Source organism: Electrona antarctica (genome assembly GCF_951216825.1).
Source record: "Electrona antarctica genome assembly, chromosome: 11".
Lineage (NCBI taxonomy): Eukaryota > Metazoa > Chordata > Actinopteri > Myctophiformes > Myctophidae > Electrona > Electrona antarctica.
The window spans coordinates 38,078,217-38,105,184 of record NC_136792.1 but is presented as its reverse complement, the minus strand read 5'-3'; the positions used below and the strand labels follow the sequence as shown (position 1 = coordinate 38,105,184).

The following is a 26,968-nucleotide window of genomic DNA, read 5'->3' as shown; positions in this document are numbered from 1 at the left end:
GTCAAACGTCAAATTCATCGGGAAATGAATGCCCTACTTCATGATAGAGTCACACAAAGTATCAAAAGTTGCAAATCTGCAAGCTCCAAACGCGGCTCGAAGGGACACGTTTTGAGCTTGCCGATCTGCTACTTTTGCTGTTTTTTTTAATTTTAATACTGAAAAGTAGCAGTTTTGGACATATGAGGTTTCCACCCGACAGAGACGATGTACAGTTGGAGGCCATCGATATTGTCCTTTTCTTTTTGCTGAGGTTTGCGTGATCTGCGCGAAACCCCTTTTGGTGTTTTAAACATTATGTTATAATTTAGCTATTGAAAAATAGCAGATCTACAAGCTCATAGCGCGCCACCGAGTGGCGCGCTACGAGCTTTGTAGGTCTGCTATTTTTGAAAAATCGTGAAAATATTTATTTCAGAAAACTGGAGGATTTAGAAGGATTTTTTAAAATTTTGAGGTCAGGCCTAAATGGGTCAAATGATAAGGGACAATATCGGTGGCACCCAACTGTATCAGATGTATTAGCTCGATCATCTTACCTACTGAACAGGTCTTGCACCCTTTGGTGTCAGGTATTTTACATGTTACCGCATGTTTCCTGAAAATAGGGAAAATTGAAGGTCATTTAAAATAATGAAATCACACCCAGGTGAACAGGGTGAACATAGCAACCATGCTCATTTTTTCTGCACTAACAAAGCCAGTTGTAGGAGTGGTTTACACCCGGGTGAACAGGGTGAACATAGCAACCCTCATTTTTTCTGCACTAACAAAGCCAGTTGTAGGAGTGGTTTACACCACTCAAAAATAAAATACGGTGGAAAAATGATCAAAAATGGATGGTCAAGATTTTAATACAAATATCTCCTTGTAGGCCTACTGCATACACTGTATTAACGCTCATTCAAGTCTTGCCCATAGTAGGTATTTATGTATGCCCCTGGAACGTTAGCAACAAGTCTTTCAGTAACAAATCACATTGAGTTTTAATTTCTACATAAAAGTTCTACTGATTTACGCTTTGGTTCAATAGCATACAGCATACATCAGAGTGACAGAGAGAAAGGAGCGAGTGGATTTGGTGAGGTAGTTTGGTCACAGTGAGTGGTTAAAGTATTACCTAGGTAACAATCTGTGCGTTGGCAAGGCAACCATCCTCTGATCTCGTCGTGCCTGCTCATACAACTCCTTCAAGGAATGTGAGTAGAGCTGAGATGACTTTCCTGAAAAACAAATATATTTCATATAGGAATGATAGCAGCATGATGCACCCCTATGCATACCACTATGCATGTTTAGATGAAGGCATCACAATAATGCCCCTCCTATTTAATCAGGGTGTACAGTAAAATCAGTGATAATTTAACCCTGGGTGAGTTATGTTAACACTCTAAGCTTGAAAGTATTATGCGTGTCTTACTGTAAGTACCAGGTCTTATTACTTAACTTAAGACCTGGAGGCGTGATCAATGCCATTTGGCTATTCTGAGTGGCCAAACAGCATTGACCACGCCTCCAGGTCCTAAGTTAAGTAATAAGACCTGGTACTTAAGACACGCATAATACTGCCCTCGCTGAATTTTACTGTGAGACATAGATATTGGCAGCTGTTTTAAGGGAGTCCCATGGCCAAGAAGGGTTTAGAAGGAGGCGTACTTATTTCAAGCCGATTTGAACACATATGAATTAAAGGTGGAAAGGTGTCAATTAAATGAAACAACTGTCCCTGAACAGGACACCGGTACGCCACCTTCTGGACACCCATGGGACTAGAGTTACATATTGAGTTCCCCATAACATAAAGATTCAAAACAAATTAAAAAGCCATGTTAGAATAATTATGTTACAGTGGCAAATAATACACTGCATAACTACAGTAGCAGGTCAATGATTTGGAATTTTAATATAAATGATTGCAATGAGATGGCTCAAATCGCATTACAATACCTTGCAGAACGTCAGAGAGCAACTTCTCTTTGTCCTTTAAAAACTTTCATTGATTGAATATTGAATCTCCTACTTTATTAATCAGAAATGTAAACAGCACATGGTACAATAAAACATTAAAGCTTCAAACATATAATGGTGTGTAAAAAGTGTAAAAAGAAAAAAGAAAGAAAGAAAGAGACTCTTCTAAGATTGCTTATATACAAGCTGTTTATAGATAGGCTATTTTGGCTCTTCGTCGTACGATGAAGTAAATAGTGGTAAGACTTACCAGACACAGACATGAGGACATTACTAATGGTGTACACCCAGCTACACTTCCCTGGATACAACTGAGAGAGACAGAAAGAAGACATCGGTCAGTCAAAGTCTGTCAGTCCATCCATCCATCCATCCATCCATCCATCCATCCATCCATCCATCCATCCATCCATCCTCTCAATCCAAAGGTTTTCATGCCTCTGTATAGGATATATATAGGATTTTTTGTTTGTTTATTGTGCCGAATATAAGACGACTAAGACGAGTAAACCCCCATTTTTCTAGACTCATTTGTGGAACTTTGGTGAATATTAAAGATGGAGTGGAGATTTTTCCAGTTTTTCATGTGTCTGTGAGGTGACAGTACTTCATTAGACACCCTGGAGTCGTTTTTATGTGCAATGATGTATTCCCTTTGTATTTCATCATCATCATTTTTCGACCGCGGTCGAGATCATGGATTTCACTATGCCATGCCAGACTTTCCGGTCCTTCATTGCCATCCCCAGTTCCTGCCTACTGATGCATGTGTCCCTATAGCAATGACATCAGGGAACGACAGTTTTCTACCTCTAGTCTGCTTTGAGGCAGGACTCCAGAGAAGAAGGGAAGATATAAACTCATTGTCAGCTCTGTAGCAGTGGCCGGCAACCCTTTGTATTTAGGGTTTCTTCCTGGAGGCTGAACCCTTGACAGTCAAACGTGCCAATGAAAAAAACAGTAATATAGTGACCTTACATTATCAGCCCCTCCCCTAACCCCTCCCCCTTTATCATACAACTACAGCTGTGGGTGTGGCTTCAGTTCAGGTGGATCACGATCCATCACCACCCCATCACCACCCCATCACGCCCACATAAAAACGACATTTTAACAAAAAAAATCTTCTTCCTTATATAACAATAAGACCTGATGATCATGTTTTAGGGTGGAAAAAAATCATGGCACTCCATCTTTAAGATGTCATTTGGTGGAGGCCAGGGCACTGGGGGAGTGGGGGCCCACTCATTAAAAATAAATCACCACAAAACAAGCGTAATTTGTATTGTTGACCTATTTCTACCATATAGCACAACTTTCGTTCAACTTTGACCCCTCTGTCACATGGAACTAGAGTACTAGACATAGACATGTGTTACGGTAATGTCAAAGACGCATATAAATCTGTACCCCTCCCGCCCCTGGGTGCTTCCGATCATAACTGTGTGCATCTTTTCCCAGTCAATCGCATGCACTGCACTAAAACGCGGAAAGGTGCAGAACATTCGGATTAAGAACTGGAACGATAACGCCTGTGAGTCTCTCCGGGGCCTCTTTGAGTCCACAGACTGAATGTTCACACAGGCCTCATTCACACGTACCAAACACCAATCAAGCAATGTTTGGTCGTTTTTTTGGGCCACCACAATGCTTTTCCAATGGGAGTCACATGGTTTGATCAAACATTTGTGTTTGATCGCTGATTGCTGATTGCTCCCCCCTCATCATACGAAAATGTTTGGTCAAACCATGTGACTCCCATTGAAAATGAATTGGAGCAGCAATCAAAAAGCAATCAGGCATCACACACGGACCGAACATTTGTTGTGTACGTGTGAATGAGGCCTGAGGCCTCATTCACACGTACCAAACACCAATCAAGCAATGTTTGGTCGTTTTTTTGTTTTTTTGGGCCACCACAATGCTTTTCCAATGGGAGTCACATGGTTTGATCAAACATTTGTGTTTGATCGCTGATTAATGATTGCTCCCCCCTCATCAAACAAAAATGTTTGGTCAAACCATGTGACTCCCATTGAAAATGAATTGGAGCAGCAATCAAAAAGCAATCAGGCATCACACACGGACCAAACATTTGTTGTGTAGGTGTGAACTAGGCCTGAGGCTGCGTACACACCTAAAGAACAAATGTTTGGTCCGTGTGCGATGCCTGATTGCTATTTGATTGCTGCTCCAATTCATTTTCAATGGGAGTCACGTCGTTTGATCGGACAAACCTGTCCGATGTGGGGGCGGAGGGCACAACAAACACATCGGACACCTTGTAGTCAAAACAGCCAACGAACAGGGTGGGACTTCAGATCGGACAGAAGGGTGGTTTTTAACCGCCAACTAATAGGAGAGAACTTCCGTTCTTGACAGCACTGGGTGGGGTTCAGGCTGTAGTCTTCTGAGTTACGTGACACAGACTATTATATCGCTTGTTTGTATGTCTTCTTTTGGCTACGGCCGTGCGTAACTTGGAGAGTCCAAGTTGCGCATGGCTCTCTCCAGTGAGTGAGTCCAGTCTGGTATTAAGTTCTATTCTATATACAGAAATACAGGACGATAGCCAAAATAGCCGTCGGGCCTCGGCAGTTGTGAGGCTGCATTAATAATTAGTTCTAAAAGCATGTCTTTTTTACGGGGATCACTATTGATTTTAATAGTAGACGCATATGTCTATGAGTAGCCTAGAGTAGAAATGTAATGGCAGCGTACGAGGTTCACATGCGCAAATATAACAGATGTACAAGTTATCGACACGAATGGTACTTACGGTATGGTACACGATGTAAGCTTGTAGATCTGTTTATTTTAAGCATGCGCCACCGCCACCACGCAAAGTTATGACGCGCGCACATGTGGGGGGAGAGACCCGATATATTTTATAGCTCTATGGGAGAGACGCACAGAAAAATATTTAAAATCATCCTGTCTCGCTCTAGCGCACGGCCGCACGCATAAAGAGCCAATGGAGCAAATGTTAAATAAGCTACCCAGGTGGTCCTAAATGATTAATTGATTACATCACTATAGCAAAAGACGTGATGGTCAACTGCAGCGGAGCTGTCCTTTTTATCGGGATTCGGGGATACTTTGTTGTAGGCTATACGTCTCCGGTGAATTGTATGCACCAGCAGCAAGCACATTATTGTTCAAACACCTGCTCCTCTGTTCATCTGTTGTCTTATTTGGCTAATAAAATAATTATTAAGAATTAATGCAATTTCAAGTTGTTGCTGCAATCATGATTCATGTTGCTGTTCTCTTCTCTCTGTGACTGAAGGTTGCGCCCAAAAAATGTAGACAGTGATTTCCCGCACCCCCTCATGTTATTTTTCCCTCCATCGTAAAATGACCTCTTTTCTTTTTTTCACTATTTGGTTCGCTTAACATGTCCACGTGTCATTTGTTTACATATTTGGTAAGCTTTACAAAGTCCAGTGTGAACACCAAACGGACCAAAATCAAAATGCAAATATTTGGTCCTTGGTCCTTGATCCGGACCTTCTAAGTGAACTTTGAGTGTGAAAAACGGCCTCGACAAACTACCGCTAGCTGCTGCTGCAGTCAAGAAAACTACACTGAACATATGTGCATCTATTTCCGCGTATGTAGCACCGCCCAAATCGCGCAAAGCATTGTGGGACATGGAGGCATCAAATCATAAAAATGTAATCAGTGGTCGGTCGGACAGATCTGTGTGTCCGAAAGGTGTGTACGAAGCCTGAGTCCTCTGCCAACATCAATGAATTGATAGACGTTGTCACTAGTTGGACCTTGTACTGCGAAAATACTGTGATTCCCGAGAGAAATGTGAAAGTGTATAGATCTCAATGCGTAAGGATTAATGAGACAATCATTGTCCAGCCTCCTGTCCACATCTACTGGTTTGCCTCAGGGTGGCGTTCTTTCTGCCCTCTTGTATATTTTATATACTAATGACTGTCGCAGTAATCACGACAACAGATTAATCTCTGTCATCATCAGCCTGCTTAGCAATGATGAGGATGGCCATGGACAGGTCATGAATGATTTCCTGTCCTGGTGCAGTGATGTCTTCCTCAAACTTAACATCTCAAAAACGAAAGAGATCTGTATCGACTTTAGACGCACACCCCGTCCTACCCAAAACAGTGTCATCCAGGGCCACCCAGTGGAAATCGTACCCAGTTATAAGTATCTTGGCACGATTATTATTAGTCAATGCTGCCGGAAGAAGGTAAAAAAAAACTGTGATGATGATGGTGATGGTGATGATGATTATGATGGTGATGATGATGATGAAGATGATGGTTTAGTACCTAGCACTTATCACTTGGCTCTTGGCACTTTATGATAGGTCAACAATACAAATTACGCTAGTTTTGTGGATTAATTTATTTTTAATGAGTGGCCCCCAGACCAAATGACCAGAACTACTAATATTCACCAAAACCAGACCAGAACTCCCACCACGGGACTCAATCAGGAAATCAACCTTTGCAACCTAGAGCAACAGTCCACAAATCTGAACTAAACCCTTTAAATATACACTGATTATGCAGAGTACCATACATACTTTTAATATATAGATGGAAACTTAATCAAGGTCTTACTAGTTCCATTGTGGCCTCTGAGCCGTTGAGGTTGAGTGTGTAGATTCCTTCCTCTGCACCCAGGATGAGATGCTGATCTAAGGAGGAAGCAGAAACACTTTCAAATGATTTGCAGACAAACATCAAAACAGAAGAAAGACAGACAGACAGACAGACAGACAGACAGACAGACAGACAGACAGACAGACAGACAGACAGACAGACAGACAGACAGACAGACAGACAGACAGACAGACAGACAGCAAATCAAGCAGACAGAAGACAGAAAGCCACTGAAACCCTATATACTTATAGTTGACTGGATTGACTGTACACTCTACAATAAATATATTTGCCAAAATAACCGATCTACAAGATCACAACATCTTGCAAACGCAAACGCTTGTAGATCGACTAATTGAGCACAAATCATCCCACCAGAATAGAGGGTAAAGTGAGTTTAACGTTAGGGAGGATTATATGGTTAATTTGGTTATTAATTTGTGTACAGTTTACAAACCTTTGGTAGCTGGATTTTCCCAGGTGGTTGAACAGCTGACTTTGAGAGGGCAGCCATGGAATACCTTCTTAAAATACACCTGTAATATATTACTGTTTATTACAACAACTTACATATGTGACCAGATTTGACTGAGAGCATCGTGCATCCTTCAACTTTTCACCAGAGGAGAAAAAACGAATTTATTTATTTTTTATCCAAAATGAGTTAACAGCACAGGCACAGGCAGACACTTCACATACTAGAGCATGTCTGAAATAAATGTCAGAGCTGAAATCGACATGTAAATATGAAATAAATGCTTAAACATGTAGCTAGGTGTAATGTTAGAGTCCACAGAAGTGAACCTTTCAAGCATGTTTTCTCAACTCACTGTTTTCTGCAAGACATAAAGGTAATATAATAAGCCATATCTCTAAAACTGGTGGGTCAAACTGAACAAACAATATGTCAATTTGAAGCTATGATTCCCTGCTTTCATATGACATGAAAAAACAAAAAATAATAATAATCCAATGACTGTGATGATGACAGACTGATGATATATAACACTAAGCAACTCTCTCGAGACAAAGGAAAAAAGGCGCTGTTTTTCCATTTTTTGGCTGGTGGGTTCCCAGATTAGATTTGAACTAATTTAATCGATTAATTCAATTGTAATTACAAAAAGAGGTTCCCAGTACGATATCGGTGTCAAAGTCTTGAGCAAGACTCTGAACGCCTAATTGCTCCCGACGAGTAGGTTAGTGACTTGCATGGTTTCCGTAATCGGTGTACGTGTGTGTGAATGGGTGAATGTAATGCACAATCATTGTAAAGCGCTATATAAATGCAGCATTTACCAATTATATATACATATAGCCTACAGTAATATAAGCATGAAGTAAAACCAATTCAACTCACTGGGGGTTTCTTTGTGACAGGGTTGACACATTCCACTGGCTCCTAACATGGAGGAGGGAAACATAATCCAAGTCAATTTGAGAATTCAATTTACGGTATAGGATTTTGTGCTTGATTTGACTGTAACTCTACTATCATGTAGTTATTGTAGTATTATATCGCCTCTTTGGAAACCTCATATGTCCAAAACTGTTACTTTTCAGGATTCAATTTAAAAAATGGATCTACAAGCTCAAAATGTGGCATGAAGCAACGCATTTTGAGCTTGTTGATCTGCTACTTTTGATACTTTTGTGATGCTGTAGGGCGTTAAAGGTAGGGTAAGTGATATTCTTTGGTTCTTTGGTTAAAACAAGGTGTTTTGTTAAAAGGTTAAATCACTATATTCTGATAGTAATCATTGCTATATAGTGTTTGTTCAGTAACAGGGGTCTCCCTGTCTCTCCAGCTCTTTAATAAACAGAAAATACATTTTAAGGTAGGTGACAAAATGTCAGCCAATCAGGAGAGAGTAGCCGTTTATCAGCTTCATTTTTTATAGTGTTCCAGTTCCAATGTTGTCTGCTCATTTAATTGTGTCATCACTTACAATTCCACTTGTAAATAAAATATAAATTGGTATCCCGAACTGCAAATGCATGTTCTGTTTAATAAAAGGCTGGAGAGACATGGAAACTCCTGTTACTGAACAAACACTCTATATAGCAATGAGTATTATCACGATATAGAGCGTTTTAACACTTATTTTAACCAAAGAAAATCACTTACCAAAAAAACACAAAAAGTTAAAATATGGAGATAAGAGGCCTCTGCCCGACACCAACGATATTATACTACGATACTATTTACAATCTTTTTTGCCGTTGCCAAACATTTACATTTCATTTTGCAGTTTATATGTTTTATACAGTACCTTTGTATGTTGATGATGTTGACTTCTTCTTTTGGGATCTTTAGGAGGAAGCTGTGGTGGGAGGAGCTCTGCTGCACCATCAGTCTGCTGGACCTGGAAGGATACAGGGTCTGTAACACACACACACACACACACACACACACACACACACACACACACACACACACACACACACACACACACACACACACACACACACACACACACACACACACACACACACACACGCACACGCACAAAAAAAAGCAGTCCCAGTTGTAACTCAGGTCCATTTTTACTAAGAATATAGAGGGTTTATGTCGTTATACATAGAAATATCATAATCGACAGCACACCTGAGTTGATATGCTTAGCGGTGCGCGGTCTGGGCTTGGGTGGAGCGTGGGTGCCACTGGAGGTCCTCAAGAGAGGGGAGGGGGCGTACAGAGAAGAGGGAGCCCGTGCTCGCTCCTCTTCCCCGGCCATACTCTCCTCTGAGCTGGTCCGGGCCGTGGGCTGCAGGGGCACAAACACTGCACCATCAGTCTGCTGGACCTGGAAGGATACAGGGTCTGTAACACACACACACACACACACACACGCACACACACACAAAAAAGCAGTCCCAGTAGGCTGCAGTTGTAACTCAGGTCCATTTTTACTAAGAATAGTGGGTTTATGTTGTTATACATAGAAATATCATAATCGACAGCACACCTGAGTTGATATGCCTTGCGGAGCGCGGTCTGGGCGTGGGTCGAGCGTGGGTGCCACTGGAGGTCCTCAAGAGAGGGGAGGGGGCGTACAGAGAAGAGGGAGCCCGTGCTCGCTCCTCTTCTCCGGCCAAACTCTCCTCTGAGCTGGTCCGGGCCTTGGGCTGCAGGGGCACAAACACAAACAAATAATACTCTGAATCAGGGGTACTCAAATACAAATCTTGAAGACATTTTTCAATCGGTCAAGTAAGGCCAGCCATAAGGCACTAATATCTACAATATATTTATATTGTGTTCCTTTGTTAAACGCACAGGTCCAATGTCATTTTCCCTTCCTTGAGATTTGATCAGGTGTCCATTCCGTTCACAAATGGAAAGTGGGGAGGGGAGCCTCCCTGGTTCCATTTGGTTCAATTTATTTTGTACACACTCAGGAGTTACTTATTTTGTAATCGTTGTGATCGAGCCTGCATAATATTAGAACAGCCTCCTTTTAAATGGACTGATTCGTTATGTCCAGCTTAATACTTTGATCATGTATACTTGTATAGTAATCTATTTTGCAGTCATAAAGAGGAGATGTAGATGAGTGCTTCATATGCCTGCTTTGTAGTATTAAGAGTTAATAGAGCTGCTTTCGCGGTACCTTTGGAGGAAGTGGGGGTGGGATGCCATCAGCTGGTATCGTTTCACTGTTAAGATACAGAGATGGGGTTGTCTTCATAATGTAAAAAGAAAAACAGTAATATGTATGAGATGCTGGTTTGTAGCTGAAGCAGCTTACCTGGAGGCACGCAATGTAGATCTGAAGAGAAGAGATGTGATAAATGGTGAAAACAAAGCCTCAAAGTCAGTCGTGGAGTCCAAACACTCTTAATCAATGTATACACGCACGCACGCACGCACACGCACGCACGCACGCACGCACGCACGCACGCACGCACGCATGCACGCACGCACGCATGCACGCACACATGCACACACACACAGTAAATAGATCAACTGTGATTAATGTGCAAATAAGAGTGTAGTATCCTTACACGTCTACGTCATCATAGTCATCATCAGAATCTGTGTTCTGGTCTCTGGGGGTGGAGGAAGGGGGTGTGGGGGGGAGAGAGAGAGAGAGAGAGAGAGAGAGAGAGAGAGAGAGAGAGAGAGAGAGAGAGAGAGAGAGAGAGAGAGAGAGATCCAGTTTGAGACAACAGACAAAAGAGAAAAAGTACTTGTTCAGAATCAGATTGTTCATTCTAGTCATGCTGATTATTAATTATTATGAATCACTTTCATCACACTGTGATATTATCTAAGCAGAAAAGAGAGGACTTTTGTCAGACCTGTCAGATCTTGAAGATGGCAGTAACTGCAGACAATAAGGAGAGAGTAAAAACAGTCAAGACTAGTACTTTTAATATAATTTCATTTGCATGCATTTTATTATGTAAGTCACACTGATAATATGATGAAGAATATGCATTTTATTTAACATTGAACATTTTCAGTCTGCTCCAGCCCGTACACAAACTTACTGTTGAATCCTTCTTTACTGGCCTTTGGGTGTAGATCTGTTCAACTGAGCACCAAATAAAAAGAATAATCAAAGATTAATACACAAAAAAAACTATAAATATCTCTTTCATATAACAAAACGGGTTATTTTGGTCGAAGAAGCCATTAAATATAGACAAACTGTATCTCGTACTTGGTGAGTGAAATCAAATGTACTTTCGGTCAAGGACAATATTATGAGTGCAACATTGTGTATACTGTGTCTTGTTAGTTATGTGGGAGATATTGGTAAGTTCACACAGATGTGAACAGGAAATGAGACGTAGCTTGCGGAGTTAGTTCAGTCAGACACACTCGAGGGGGTTCATGCCATGCTCAAAGGCGCATACTATACTCAAGGGGTTAACATGCTGCATTACTATGTGGGTGTACAAGTGAGTGCAAGTCCCTCACGTCATTCGCCGATGCGACAGTCAGCTGACCAACTGGGCGGGCTACTTAAGCTCACCAGTCTGCATGCTCTTCCTACCTTCCTCTGCATATGGTCCCTGGTTGTATGTGATGTTTTTTCCCACCACCACCCCAGCACCACCGGTGGGCTCTGCTATTTATGTTCCCCATGGGGGGTTATTGTATATCTATCTCCCTGCTCTTAATGTTTTATGTTGTTGCTTAATCTTGCCGAGCAGGGAGAAATCCAGCAGAGCCGAACGCCAAGTCAAATATCATATGCACACTCATTACTCATTCTGTAATAAATATCGGTAAATCTATTTGTGAGTTGTCTGACTGAACTGTTCGTCATGGTTGGTAAAGTATCTGCATACCTCTTGTCTTACAGCTGATGTCAGAGTTGGTCCTCTCTGCCTTGTTGTGTTTGTTTATAGACTGGATTCTCTTCAGATATCCCGAGACTGCCACCTAGGAACAATAACAGGAACACATGTTGAGCCATAAGTACAGAGTTGCACATGGGTGCTAACCTGACTCCGCCCATCTGGCGGAGTCAGGTTACATGGGTGCTGGACGCCCTCCAATATATAGTTCAGAGTTTTGCATACGCTACAGGAAAAGGGCAGGTTAAGATATGGTAGGATAATTCCTCATCGTGAAAAACGAGAGTTTCAACCAAATTATATATTTTGTTGATCCAATTATTGGACAATGAGGTGAAATAGAGACAATACGATGTATACATTTCTATTCTATTTTATTCTATTCTATTCTATTCTATTGAGCAGTGGTTCCCAAACATTTTATGTTTGCCCGGGACCCAAACTAGTGAAAATAGCCGATCTACAAGCTCACAACGTGTCGCTTTGCGCGAATTGTGAGCTTGTCTATCAGCTATTTTCATCACTTCTTAAACACTTGTTTTCTAATTTAGTTTTTCACATTCTTCTTTTATTTCTTCATGAAATTACTTGAATTTGCTTTTAATTCATAAAACATTTAGCTTTTTTAGGAATGTTTTTTCAAAATGTTTTGAAATAATAATAATAAAAAACCAAATGTAGGGTCCCATAAAAACTAAGGGGACCCATAACAATGTGTCCGCGACCCACAAATGGGTCCCGACCCACTGTTTGGGAACCAGTGCTGTAGACTAGAGTGTTTGGAATGTATGGTACCTCCTCCACCTCTTCCTCTGGGACCAAACAGCCCTTCAATATCTCTGGGTGTCTCAATTTCTCCAGCAGGTCCAGAGTAAGCTCCTGCCTCAGACGCTGTTGAGTCACAAACATGTGCTGTGGAGAGGGAGTGGACAAGAGGGAGAGTGTTATTTGTTTACATACCATAATCATTCTGACAACTGCACAGAAGTAGAAAAAGGTTTTATAATAATCTGGACGAAGTGGTACTCACCGAGAGCATCTTGGAGGCACTAGGCCTCTTCTTAGGGTTCTTCACCAACATGGCCTTCACAAAGTTATAGAACATGGTAGACCTACAGGTATAAGATAAACAACATTGAAACATGTTTCACAATGTAACAAAAAGATCTTTACAGCCTTAGACTGCAATCTTTATATTTAGTACTGAGCTTGCAACAACATAGAAAATAATCTGGCAATCTTTCTGGGGAAAGATCTTTTGATTATTGTCATTGTGTTTCTGTCATTTAATTTATTTGTATGTCTTCTTTGTCTAGAACAGGGTTTGACTCATTGGGCGATATCTTGCGCCCTTACCCCTTATCCCTAAACGTATTTTGCATTCTTTTCTATTTGGAAAAACATTTTAAAATAGTTCAAATAGCCGATCTACAAGCTCACAACATGTCGATCGGCTAGTAACTAGCCGCTAGTTGAACTATTTCAAAATGTTTTTTCAACATAGCAAAATATGGCAAAAAGGTTGGGGATAAAGGGAAAGGCGTGCCCAAGATAGGGCCAATGTCTGTAATGTAATATGTATACTGTACAGTCAGATATCATGTGTATCCCCTCAAAAGTAGACCAATCACAGCTCTGCTATGTGCATGATAAGCCCTATCACCAAACAACCTCCGGCCATGATAAACGAATGCAGCATGAACAGTCTGCACAACCAGGAAATGCCTGGTGAAGTGAAATTGAAATGTATGAGTGTAAAAATTGGATTGCAGATGATAATCAATGCATGCTTATTTTTCTCTTTAATATTTTTTTAACAACATTGTTCATTTGAAGGACTTTTGTACTTTATATTTGAGGAACGCTATTCCATTATTTGGCCAAAGTAGAGACAATCACCACAATAAGCCATCCTGAATTTATAGTGCGGCTCTTCAGATTTAGTCACAGGATATATATATTTTTTATCTGAGAATAAATTCCATACCAATATATTTCTTCAAAAATTGTGTGCAAATTTTTATTCTGCATTAAGTAGCATGTGAGGGATTTTTAGACACTTTTCCAGGTCATCACATTTGTGATGACAGCTGTTTTTAGCCCAAGGAGTGTTTTTCATGCAAAACAAATGCTTGCAATGGATTAATTTTTTCAGTCAGATAACTGATGAATATTGATTGAAAACATGTATTTATAAAATATAGTGTGTAACACTTAACATGTACAGTACACTGATTGGTTTCATTTACCATTTGGATTTGTCCAGTTTAGGAGGCTGGTAGCCAGTCTTGGACATGAGAAACAGGACACTGGAAAAAGATACACAAGAACCGTATGAATGATAAACAAAGAGTAAGAGAGAGAGAGAGAGAGAGAGAGAGAAAGGGGGGTGGGAGAGAAAATGCATTTGTGAGTTTACGTATGTCTCTACTGCAGTATACCTGAACATTGGTGCGATACATAGGCTTATTTGTGTTGGCTGGTTTGTTTCAATATTTCTTTCTAATGCCTGATGTATACCAAGACATATTGTGCATAAACTAACAGAGCTCACAACGCATCACAGTGCGATGCAGATTGGCTATATTTGGTGTGCGACAACGGTGTGCAAGTTAAATAACACTTAACACTTAAACCCCAGTATCCGTATCGTGGGGAATAAAGCTTTTGCAGAAAATAACAGATTGACAAGATCACAACGTGGTCGTAGCGACGCTTGTTTGGATGTAGTGGAGTAAAAAGTATAATATTTGCCTCTGAAATATAGTGGAGTAGAAGTAAAAGTATTGGAAATGGAAAATACTCAAGTACAAGTACAAGTACAAATACCTCATTGTAATTGTACTTAACAGTACTAAATGTAAGTAAATGGCACTCCGCTCAACCCAGTGGTTAATGATAAGATGGAGCAAGCGTGTGTTGTACAGTATGTATGTATTCATGTATGCATGAATGTTCAGATATAGTGACGCCCAGACAGAGTGCCTTGCAGCTGTGTGTGTGTGTGTGTGTGTGTGTGTGTGTGTGTGTGTGTGTGTGTGTGTGTGTGTGTGTGTGTGTGTGTGTGTGTGTGTGTGTGCGCGCGCAGAATCAGGCACACATAAAGGCAAAGTCTAATGATATACTGGAAATGAAAGGATGGGGATCATGTGGGTACTGTACATTCGTGTGCATTTGTGTGTGTGTGTGTGTGTGTGTGTGTGTGTGTGTGTGTGTGTGTGTGTGTGTGTGTGTGTGTGTGCGCGCGCGTGTGTATAATGCATGTATACCGTAGTGGGTGGACGTCAAACAGTGGGGGCTGTAGCTCTGCTAACTCTATAGCTGTGATCCCCACAGACCAGATGTCACACAGCTCATTATAACCTCCCTTAATCTCCACTGCTGCCACTTCTGGTGCCATCCTGTGGGTGGGGGGGGGGAGGACAAATGATGTTCAGAGTCAGATCACTCAGAGCATGTGGATACACACACACACCTTCATACATAACGTACTGCCAGAATGACATATAGCAATCAATATCAAATTCCAACTTAGACGAAGCACTATAACCATCTATACTGTGCAGTGATTTATTCATTGATTTCTTTCATTTTCATTCTGAACTTAGCTTATATCATAAACAACATCAAATAAATACATTTTGTGCGCATGTTTTGGCCTCACCAATATGGCGTCCCAATGAAGGACTTCCTCCGTGCCAGAGTGGCTGTGATCTGGGCTGAGATTCCAAAGTCGGCTACATGTACACAACGGAGAGCACACCGAAATATATAAATCACATCAATAGGCCTTCAAAATAAAATGTCAGTGCCACAGATTAAATAAACTGTGGTAGTTGTGGTGCGTTTAGTAGTAAACGTAATTCTTGGTCGACAACATTTAAGCATTTTATCACCTACCTAGTTTGACCTGTCCCTGATCGTTGAGGAGGATGTTGGCACCCTGTGAGTAAAGGAGAGAGGAAACGTCTACAGTAAGACTACTACTGTATGCATAAGTGGCAGTGATGATATCTATAAGTCTATGGTGTCTCTGTCTAAATCTAAAGCAACATTACAGGTGCTGAAGTGAACAATAAAACAAAATAATATGTTAAGTTTCTCTATAGTATTTGTTGTAACAAGGGTCTCTCCATCTCTCCACCGCTAATACATTTGTCAATTTCATCCAATCAGGATTGAGAACTCATACAGGATATGAGCTAAATTGGAAGAGAACCGATAAATGAGCAGCCGATATTGGAAATGGGACACGTACCAGCTGATGAATTATCTTTGTGGGGGTTTCTCTCTTGACTGGATGAAATTTGTAACACACCAGAACATTTATTTTCTGTTTACTTCTGTTTTCTGAATGCTGGAGAGACGTGAGGTGAGACCCTTGTTAGTGTTACAGCTCAGTGGCCTTGCGGTTAGAGTGTCCGGCGCTGTCGGCCCTGATGCTGGGACTCCTGGGAGGTCGGGGTTCGATCCCCGGCAGGGTCATACCAAAGACTGTAAAATGGAACCCTTGCTTGGCACTCAGCATCAAGGGTTAGATTGGGTTTTTTTTTATCAACTACAAATTATTCCTGAGCGTGCTGCAACTCACCGCTCCAAGAGATGGGTCAAATGTGTTGAACAAATTCCGCATGCAGCAATGTATGTGACAAATATTTTAAGTAAAAGTAACACTTACACCTAAAATGTATACTCATTGAAAATAGCTTCTAAATAGTTATATCTACAAGCTAACAAGCCTCTATTTTCACATAAATCAGACCATGTTGTCTCTCCCCTCACCTTGATGTCTCTGTGGATCTTCTTCTGTCGATGGAGGTAGTCCAGACCCTGTACAGACATAATACCAATAACCACTTAAGCCCTATTTTATCATTTCAAAAGATTAAAAAAATAGTGAGAATATAGACAATCTACAAGCTTGTGGCTTTTAAGCTTGTAAATCTACTATTTTTGTCTGCAAAAAAGTTTGCAAACTTTTGAACTGTTTTGTCTAATGCATGGCCAATATGGGGACACCAAGTTTACAATGGTTAAACATTATAACATCACACAGAGCCCTCAAGTGCTGCTGCAATCAGTGCAGTTAATATCCACATGCACTGAATGTGCTTCTCCTGTGAAATATATTGACAGAGTGAAATCCAACTGAATCCCCAAGATGAGCCTTTATTGATTTCAGCCTTTATTGATGTCACCATAATAATCTAAATCTATCTCCGTTACGGAATAAGCCTATCTCACAGAATTTCCCCGCCCCCTTTCCACGCCCCCTTTCGGAGCTAGTGGTGATAGCGTGACGTCACTCCATAGACACTAGGCTACATGTTAACAGAGGTCATTTAAGAAGTCTACAACTTTTGTTTTCTCAAGGTAAGGTTTGTTCTATCTGTTCGAGCTGATTTACCATCTTGTTTGCTTCATAATAATATTGGTCTGTCACATTTTTACATTAGGAAATGTACTTAGATTCTCCAGAGAAAAAAACGTGTAAATGCTAATGTTAAATGACACCACTAGCTACCGGAAGGGGGCGTGGAAAGGGGGCTGTGAGATAGGCCTATAGGTGCACAGGGGGGAAGACAATGAAGACAATGAAGGACCACTGAGAAGTGGATTTATTGTACAATTTGAGTAGTAATATTTTTGTACCTATATAATATTAGTAAATGGTGTAAACATACCTGCAGCATCTCCCTGCATATGTAGGCTATCTGTGGCTCAGTAAAGGGACCCGTCACTGTGGGAGGGGGGCCGTGCACATAACAGAGAGATTATAGATTCATAGTCCACAAAACCTACAGACTTTCATCATTAAATATAGATGTGTGCACAACTGCACATGGATGCACATACATATACACACACATACTCACCATTGTAAATGTCCTGGAGGGAGCCTCCGCCACAGAACTCCATGCAAATCCACAGCTTATAGGCTCTAGAGAGACACAAAGAGGCAGAGTTTACTTTACAGGATTTAAAATTTTCAGTACTCCACTATTCCTCACTCTAGCGCCACGCCACGCCATCCAGGTGGCCACTGTACTGTACTGTACTGTACTGTACTGTACTGTACTGTACTGTACTGTACTGTACTGTACTGTACTGTACTGTACTGTACTGTACTGTACTGTTACTTTGTAGATCTTTATTATTATTACAAAACATGCATTAACAATTCATCCCTATATACTTTGGCTATTTGAAAATAGCCTATCTACAAGCTCACAACGTGTCGGGTTGTGAGCTTGTAGATCTGCTATTTTCAAATGATTTTGTATACATTTTGAACACCTGAAATGGGACATGTTGGCACGCACGCACGCACGCACGCACGCACGCACGCACGCACGCACTCACAAACCCTCCCTCCCCCTCATCCTATTCACAAAATAATCAACCCACAACACATCCACTACATCACAGGGTCAAGGTCTTTGGCATTTTAAATAAATTTTATGCTTTTACTCAAGTAAATGTTGCATACATACAGGGCGTTTTCTTGTAAAAGAGTATTTCTACATTGTGGTATTGATACTTTTACTTAAATAATAAATGTGAGTACTTAGTCCACCACTGCTATGTTATAATATAAAACTATTAGCAGTGAAGGGAGTGACATAGAATCGAAAGAGAAAAAGTAGGGAAAGAAAATGAAAAGAAAAGCAGAAAGCAGAAGCATAGAAAAGGGCAGTGCATGCTTACTATACTTACTGTATATAGCTGCCGTAATATGCCACTATGTTGTGGTGTTTGCAGCTTTTTACTATGACAATCTCCTGTTGGATGATTGAGAAATCATCCTCTGTGTCAGAGGGGAGAGAGAGAGAGAGAGAGAGAGAGAGAGAGAGAGAGAGAGAGAGAGAGAGAGAGAGAGAGACACAGAGAGGGGGGGGGGGGGGTATGTTTACTGTACTGTACATACATGTAGTTTATTTTGGAACTGTAGCTTGTTTTCAAACCAAATACATCACCAGAACATTTTATTCTCTCTCGCTGTGTGTGAGTGTGTGAGTGTGTGTGTGTGTGTGTGTGTGTGTGTGTGTGTGTGTGTGTGTGTGTGTGTGTGTGTGTGTGTGTGTGTGTGTGTGTGTGTGTGTGTGTGTGTGTGTGTGTGTGTGTGTATGTGTGTGTGTGTGTGTGTGTGTGTGTGTGTTTGTGTGTGTGCGTCATGGTGCGTGCGCGCGCAAGCACACGTTCATGCGTGCATGGTTTCAGTCGCAAATAATTGTATTAATATGGTAATGTGCCAAAGGGAGGAAATTATAATGCATGAAAGAGGCTGCTGCTGCTAACTTAAATTGCTACTGTCCTGTTTCACTTAAATAGCTGTAGGATACACCATTTTCTCTAATGCATCATTAAATTAAGCAATTCATCAAATGCATGAACACTCATTTGTTTGTCTGCCAGCCATTGTTTGTCCAATTCAAGCCTCTTGCAGCAACAACCAAGCTTTTTCCAAGTTGATGCAAATTCATTCTAGGTTATGGTTATGCATTATTATTACAGTTCAGTTCATGCATGGATTTGGAGTGTTTAGGCACATTAGTATAGTATGGTTATGTTTATTCATGCGTTTGGTGTGGTTAAAATTAGGGTAGGCTATCTGAAGAGGGCATTGAACGAGAGAATTAAGTCGGCCAAAAATGGTCTCCCATCTAGTCATGATCCAATGACAGTGTGTTCACATACTGTATGATGTTGAAAAGTCAAGTCTCACCTGGTTCCATTTTAATGACCTTGATGGCTGCCAGTTCTCCATTCTGCTTGTTACGAGCCTGGAAGCATACACAATTGATTGATTGATTGATTGATTGAAATATTTATTAACATTTTGCAGAATTACAGTACATTTCAAGCACAACTCAATACAAAGACTGTTAACTGTGAGTGGACGACCCAATAAAGCATTACACTTGTTTACAAGAGGGTCCACCATGTTCAAATCATCAAAACATTTAGAGACATACAAATAGACACTTCTATATAGCCAAAAAACAGAACAGGAATTCATCATAAAGGAGGTAAAACAGGGAAAAGAAACATATACAGTGAGGGGAAAAAGGGGTGGATGGTGGGGATTCAGATTCTATAGGGGCCAGTTTCGAATTGCAGCTGTCCGTAGGTGCCCTTTGAGAGCGGTTTTGAAGGAGTCAAGGGATGCGCATGTCTTAATGACTGTTGGTAGGGCGTTCCACATTTTGGTGAATCATATTTAAGTAATAATAAGCATCCCTATTCCCTATGATTAATTCCCCAGAATTAGTGAAAATCATAAACAGAAACACTGATTAGGGCAAACATCAAACATGGTGCAGCAGTCATGTCTGTCTGAGGTTGATTGTGTTCAGCCTGTGACATCACACCCTGTTTACTTAAATCACGATATTTTAGAACCATGTAAAAAGTTGTTTTCCTGATCTCACTGTAAAGGTCCCAATGCAAAACCAAACAGTAGGGTGCATTAGAATACATTGCAGTGGACCTACCAATAGAGAGTTCAGCCTAGGACCACGGTCAAGCTGCAAACTTCATTTTTGATCATGATTCATGATCATTGCTATTATCTCAATTTCAAGCTAGGGTTAGGTCTAAATTGTTTGTTAATGTTTAATTTAGGGTTTTTGCCAAGTAAAATGCAGGTGAGAATTAGAAGACTTTGATCAGAAGCAGCATTATATAACAGCTGTGTCTCTAGTAACAGAGGATGTTTCACCTGGCAATATGACAACAATTTTGTAGAAGAAACAGCCTGCACTCACAAAATAAAATGTCTTCATTTTTTTTTCTCCATTTTTTTTGACCACAGCAGCATTCTTACTGTCTCACAAACAGACACGTTTCGGTTTTGGCCCCTCAGGCTTTGTCAGCGTTCTGCTGACAATCAGGTAAACACTGATGAAGGCCTGTCTGTCTGTCTGTCTGTCAGACTGCTGCTGTGGTAAATAACTGTGTGCAAACTGTTTCTTAAGACTGTTTGCTGTACCCGTCTTTCTTTTCCTTAAAGTACCAGTATCAGTATTTATTTATGATGTATTTTCTCTATTATTAAGGTTATTGTAGCAGTCAATTTGTATTGGGGGCAGGGAGGGGGGTGGGGCGGGAGTCGCGAGACATGGCCAAAGCAGCGTCCCCAGCCCAAAACATTGAGTACCCCTGACGTAGTCTACACTCTACAGCACATAACTTGCCTGGTTGTGGAGGTCCGACTCCTAAGTCTAACCTACGTTTTCTGAAAAACTTTCAAAATGATTATGGTGCTATATAGCAACATATGTGCTGTGACTCTAAAATAGCCCACAGTCAACAATGTCAACAATGAAATTATCTGAAGCCGAGGAAAATATCAGCCAAATTAATGTGTACTTTTGAGAAGGCAAATACAGTCATACTGCAACTACTAGGCTATACTAGTATACACACAAGCTTGCAAGACAATAACCATGGAAAGAATGACAACGGAAACTCCATTCAATCATATGTCTGACTCTCACAGTCTCACTGCCTGTGACTAGCCTGTTTTTGTACACAGGGGTCACTGAAGCCCCCGCACAATCAAGCAAAAACACTCACTCTGACATGGAAATGTCTGGTTTCCACATACAGTGATGTCACTGGACCCTCTAAAAGTTAGGCTCAGACAGATCTACTATTATATAACATACATACAGTATTTGTGCACACAGACACACACACGCACGCACGCACGCACGCACGCACGCACGCACGCACGCACGCACGCACGCACGCACCTTTCAAGAAAAAAATAAGGTCAGTGACCTCACATACTGAGCTATTGAAATGCACATGGTCTGCCTACATGTGTACAAAAAGCCTACAGTATACTGTGGGACAAGCTAAAGACAGTCAAGACATGAACACTAGCTCATCTGTAGTTTTGGAAACTGTGGACCAGTGAAAACAACAACGAGGCCGTGGGAATACATTTCAAGTAGGGTGCTGTGGTGATGACAACGACAGGGGGACGGGGGGGTTGACAGAGTGAGTGATAAAGAATTCAGGCAAAAGCGTCAACCAATTACACAGTCAGCATCTACTGACATAAACTACAATCAAGCTCGCTATACTGTAGTGACTAAATTGACAGCCACATGGCTTTTAAATCCATTCCCCCCGTTACAATTCATCACTAACAAAAGATACAGTGTTTTACAATATTATCACTGGCAATGAAAGAAAAGCATGTGACATGTTAACATTAAGTTCATAAGTTATCTTCAGCTTTTATCTAGAAAAATCGGTACAGGAAGACAAGATGATTTGTGTTTGTGTGAATTGTGAAGTCAGTACAGTTTCTCCCAGTCTGTACAAACCAAGGTTACTGCAGAGATGACATAATTTAACTTGACACAATGAGAGGTGGATCGAGCCCTATATTTCCTCTAATCTGTGATGTGGAAGGACACACGAAGAGGTGTGCAAGTATAACAGGGGAAGGGGTTTGAGCTGTTTCATTGAAAAGTAGTATTGAATTTGATAAGCCAAACAACACAATTTATTATTTACCATTGCGTGCCATACCGGACGCCGAACGACCTCAGACATGACACGCTTAAGTTCAATATAACAAAGTCAGCTTCATTTATTATAAAACAGACACCCAAATGTACAGTAGATTAAGCAGCCTTTATTGTAACAAGGCAAAGGCCAACATGTTAAGACCTATATTCATTAGGACGAAGACCTCTGTAGGTTAAAACATGTTGGCATTTGCCTTGTTATAACAAAGGCAGTTTGAGTGCCTGGATCCTCTGTTTTATCCTGTCTGATCCAGGAGATACTTTGATCATTTCAACCATTTTTAACTTCTTTATCTCAGGTGAGCACCTGTTTTCTTATCTCTGTCTTCAAGCTTCTTTTTAAAGTGGACTTTTCATTATTCTCTCTCTCTCTCTCTCTCACACACACACTGACACACGTGTGCACGGGCAAGCACGTGCACGCACGCATGGGCACACACACACACACACACACACACACACACACACACACACACACACACACACACACACGCACGTCTGTGACACACAGAGAGAGGGAATTCAAAACTTAAACTTTCACTTCCTCTTTTTTATGTGGCGTTCGCCTTTATTTTACATATTTTATGGAGGGACAGACAGTAGGCTGACAGGAAATGGGGAGAGAGATGGGGGGGAAGACATGCAGTGAAGGCCGTCGGGATCGGGAGTCGAACCCGCGGCACACTGCCAGACTGGACTACCAGCAAAGGCGCCTGGACCACCGAGCCATGGCCCAGGCCTCTCTTCCTCTTTCTTGCATAAAGAATCAGTTTAGCCTCAAAATATGTGCTTTTCACAGCTATAGTAGCTTGCAGCCATGCATCTTTCTAGGTCCCATCTTAATAATAATAATAATAATACAACTTTATTTATATAGCACTTTTTTAAACCAAGTTACAAAGTGCTTGAACAATCAAAACAATATAAAACATCAAAATGTAACAATAATGTAATAACAAAATAATAATAGTGATAGAAAATACAAATAAGCAATAATACCGGAAATGACTTAAGGAGGTAAAAAGGCCAACCTGTATAGATAACTCGTTAAGGAACTGGTTAGCCTCAGTTCTTCTGGTAGGTTGTTCCAGAGCCTAGGGGCCCTAACAACAAAAGCTCGATCACCTTTGGTCATCAATTTAGCCTTGTGACTCTCCTTTAGTAGACCCAGACCAGATGATCTAAGGGTACGTGAAGGTACATAGTATTCAATCATTGTACATAAATAGGTGGGCGCAAGACCATTAAGAGCTTTAAAAGTTAATAATAAAATCTTAAAATCGATCCTGAACGAGACTGGCAACCAGTGGAGTTCAGCCAACACAGGTGTTATGTGGTCAAATCTCCTGGTACCAGTAATAAGCCTAGCCGCCGCATTCTGGACCAATTGCAGGCGATGTATCAAGTTTTGGTTGAGTTCGGAGTACAGAGCATTACAGTAATCTAAACGAGAGTATACCAAAGCATTCCCAACAGTCTACTAGAAGAAAGAAAGGATTTTATCTTGTGGATGTTTCTTATAGGCCGTGCTGCGAGGTCCCTTTTTGTTCGGTTTCGTTCCCGCGTCTTTGGCACTACGATTTCAATGCATATTTCCATAGACAATACCCTTCTGGACTCTGGGTTAAAAGTTCTCCGCATAATATCCTGCAGTATTTTGTCACAAGCCAGAAATGTATATACAAGTGTATAACCAAAAAACGAAAATCTTGTGCTGCTGTTTTTGCTTGTAAAATGTGTTATATTGATTTTGGCAACACCAAATCTTTCTCAAATGTCATAAATACATATACGGTACCTAACATCTGAAACAAGTATTGGTGCCTTAGTTTACTCATATGTGAATCTAGATCATGAAATGTAGCAAATTTGTTAAAGAAAACGCTTCAACTTAAGTGATTGGCACCTAGCACAATGAAACATACACATAGAGAATGTAGCCAAAAGCTTATGTTTCATACATAAAAAATTTCACAACCTACTGGGTAATGAAAGGTAGAAAAGAAAAGCGGCCCACCTTGGCCCAAAATGGCTGAAAATCTATCAAAATGTTACCACGCCCCCTAAATTGGAATAATGCAAAAAATGGACAAGACTAAAAATAAATGCACTAAAGGTCAGAATTATTACAACATATGGTATGAAACATTTATACAAGTACCACAAAGTGTCACAGCATGACATTTGCACATCACCCCCCCCCCCCCCCCCCCCCCAGCTCAAGTGCAGTTAGTCAGTCTATTTGCCAGCCCATAGAGTCCCATGTGAACCCAGACATGTTGAGTACACCAAAGTTTTATAGTACGTATGGGTCCCCAGCATGTAGAAACCGCCGGATGCTAACTTGCATATGTTGAACAATTATAATTAGTTTTAATGACCATAATCACCTACTGTATATGGACAAGATTTCAGCAATAGTCACAGGCCGTATGGATTTTTCTGCGCCAATCAATATTAAAAGGACTAAATTTGGCCCAGATGTAGTCCTGCTCTAATGATTTAGCTAGGGAACCCGAGCCAGTTACCTTCGGGGTCGCCATGGCGGCCAAATCCAATATGGCCGCCACATAAAACGCCTTCCTCACCAGCCATTTGCAGCATCCTGTTGCACACACTAAAAGATCTGAGCCTTCTTGAGAAGAACAGAAGACCAGAGTAGTCAGACCAGTCCAACGACCTGTTCAGGTGCACTCCTAGAAACTTGTAGTTGTCTACATTCTCCACTACCTTAATATGTTGCTGGGAACCGGAGGTACACTCTTGGTCGTGCCATAGTCCACCACCATCTTCTTGGTCTTGCTAGCATTGAGCCAGAGGCTATTTGCCTTGCTCCAGTGCACAACTTCCGTAACCATGCGTGCTCAACAGTGTTGTTACCTGAGATGCAGGTGACAACTGACATGTCTTGTAGTTGAAGTGGAAGTGAGATGTTTATAGGGTGAACAGGTGACAGCACTGTGCCCTGGGGAGCGCCCGTGATGTTCACCAGCACCTCCGAACAGACAACCCTGCAGTCTCACATACTGCGGTCTGCCCGAGAGATAGTCTGAGATCCATGCCATCAAACCATGGTCCACCCCCATCAACGCAAGCTTCTGTAAGCAGTTGTGACTGGATAGTTCTGAATACAAAAAGCATGATTCTAACTGCGTTGCCCATGGTGCCAAGGTGTGTGTCTGTTTAGCATGTAGATGATGACATCATCAAACCCAATGTCCACCTGGTATGTAAAAACTGAAGGGGGCCGACGTAGTCACTCACCATCGGTCACAATGCAGCAAGATTTCCACAGTTCCTCCTGTCATCAGGGAGGGGCATATCGTTTGGATCAGCAGTTCTGGACAACCTGATCTCCATATACTGTATGCCTATACTATATTATTGCGACCACAGGTCGCATTTACTATGAAATTGCGCATTTTCCGTCAGTCAGTCAGTGTATCACTCAAAATCCCCATACATGGGGAAAGCCCCCATATTGCCCAGGTCTTGTGAGTGACATAACGTGAAATCATCAGGGATGGAGATCCCTGATGTCATCAATATTGGCCAGCAACTCTACAACTGACCCCAACCCTTAGATCTCCATATGGATATACTGTATGTCAGAAACTGTTCTGACATTCCATATGTTGATCCTTCCCCATCCTTATTAATGCAGCCCGTTAGGGTGAGGTCGCTTCTCGCCCTCAGACTTACTGGTACTATGCTATAGCCTATGCTATACTATATACTATACTATACTATACTATACTATACTATACTATACTATACTATACTATACTATACTATACTATACTGATATGCCAATATCTATGTATGGGTGACTGGGTGTATATACTGTAGGTAGTTTGAATCAGCGGTTCTGGACAACCGGATCTCCATATATGACTACACTAACACTGCACTACACACTACACTATACTGATACGCCCATACCCATGCATGGGCATATATACTGTAAGTAGTTCTGGACAACCGCCTATCCAATCAACTCGACACCGGACATATAAATGTCCCTGTGCTGGGGTCAGCAGCAACGTGCATGCAGAGTGTGAAGTTAGTTGGTCATACTCCTACTCATACTCTATCAATAGGAATGTACTGAACTCCATTACTTTCATTTTGTATTGTTTTAAATAAATTAAATGTGTAACATACAAAGGTTGCTTTTTTTAGGCTGTTCCTAAAGGTGTTCTGGGTGAAAATGTTGAATACGTTTTTTGGGTATAGTGGCCATATATATAAAAACATATATATTAGAATTTTCTGGATAGATGTACTCATAAATCGGAGCATTTCAATGTGTTCTAATGCTTTTTAAGTTTGTCAAAAATGTCAAAAGTTCACTCGTTTTCACTTAGTGCCATCTTGTAAATATGCAAATTAAGGTTCCAGACACACTCAATCATAATTATAAGCATTCCAATGTGTTTGTAATGGTCAAAAAACATGACATAGACACAATGTTTGCATTTGTAGCTCATCTGGTTC

At 41.0% G+C, this 26,968-nt stretch overlaps 1 protein-coding gene across 1 annotated transcript in view; it reads right to left on the bottom strand.

Annotated features, from left to right (window-relative positions):
• map4k1 (mitogen-activated protein kinase kinase kinase kinase 1) overlaps positions 1-26,968 on the bottom strand; it is a 36,909-nt gene that overhangs the window by 4,963 nt on the left and 4,978 nt on the right. The window contains exons 2-24 of the mRNA XM_079513845.1: positions 19,651-19,708; positions 18,642-18,732; positions 17,801-17,865; positions 17,609-17,664; positions 16,707-16,754; positions 15,825-15,867; positions 15,589-15,661; positions 15,194-15,325; positions 14,174-14,233; positions 12,955-13,036; positions 12,720-12,836; positions 11,928-12,009; positions 11,109-11,152; positions 10,226-10,297; positions 9,581-9,740; positions 9,220-9,435; positions 8,885-8,994; positions 7,972-8,013; positions 7,069-7,147; positions 6,570-6,646; positions 2,219-2,279; positions 1,121-1,223; positions 540-598 (exon numbers count right to left, since the gene is read on the bottom strand). Coding sequence (XP_079369971.1) covers positions 540-598; positions 1,121-1,223; positions 2,219-2,279; positions 6,570-6,646; positions 7,069-7,147; positions 7,972-8,013; positions 8,885-8,994; positions 9,220-9,435; positions 9,581-9,740; positions 10,226-10,297; positions 11,109-11,152; positions 11,928-12,009; positions 12,720-12,836; positions 12,955-13,036; positions 14,174-14,233; positions 15,194-15,325; positions 15,589-15,661; positions 15,825-15,867; positions 16,707-16,754; positions 17,609-17,664; positions 17,801-17,865; positions 18,642-18,732; positions 19,651-19,708 — 1,930 coding nt within the window. The remainder of the gene's footprint in view (positions 1-539; positions 599-1,120; positions 1,224-2,218; positions 2,280-6,569; positions 6,647-7,068; positions 7,148-7,971; positions 8,014-8,884; positions 8,995-9,219; positions 9,436-9,580; positions 9,741-10,225; positions 10,298-11,108; positions 11,153-11,927; positions 12,010-12,719; positions 12,837-12,954; positions 13,037-14,173; positions 14,234-15,193; positions 15,326-15,588; positions 15,662-15,824; positions 15,868-16,706; positions 16,755-17,608; positions 17,665-17,800; positions 17,866-18,641; positions 18,733-19,650; positions 19,709-26,968) is intronic.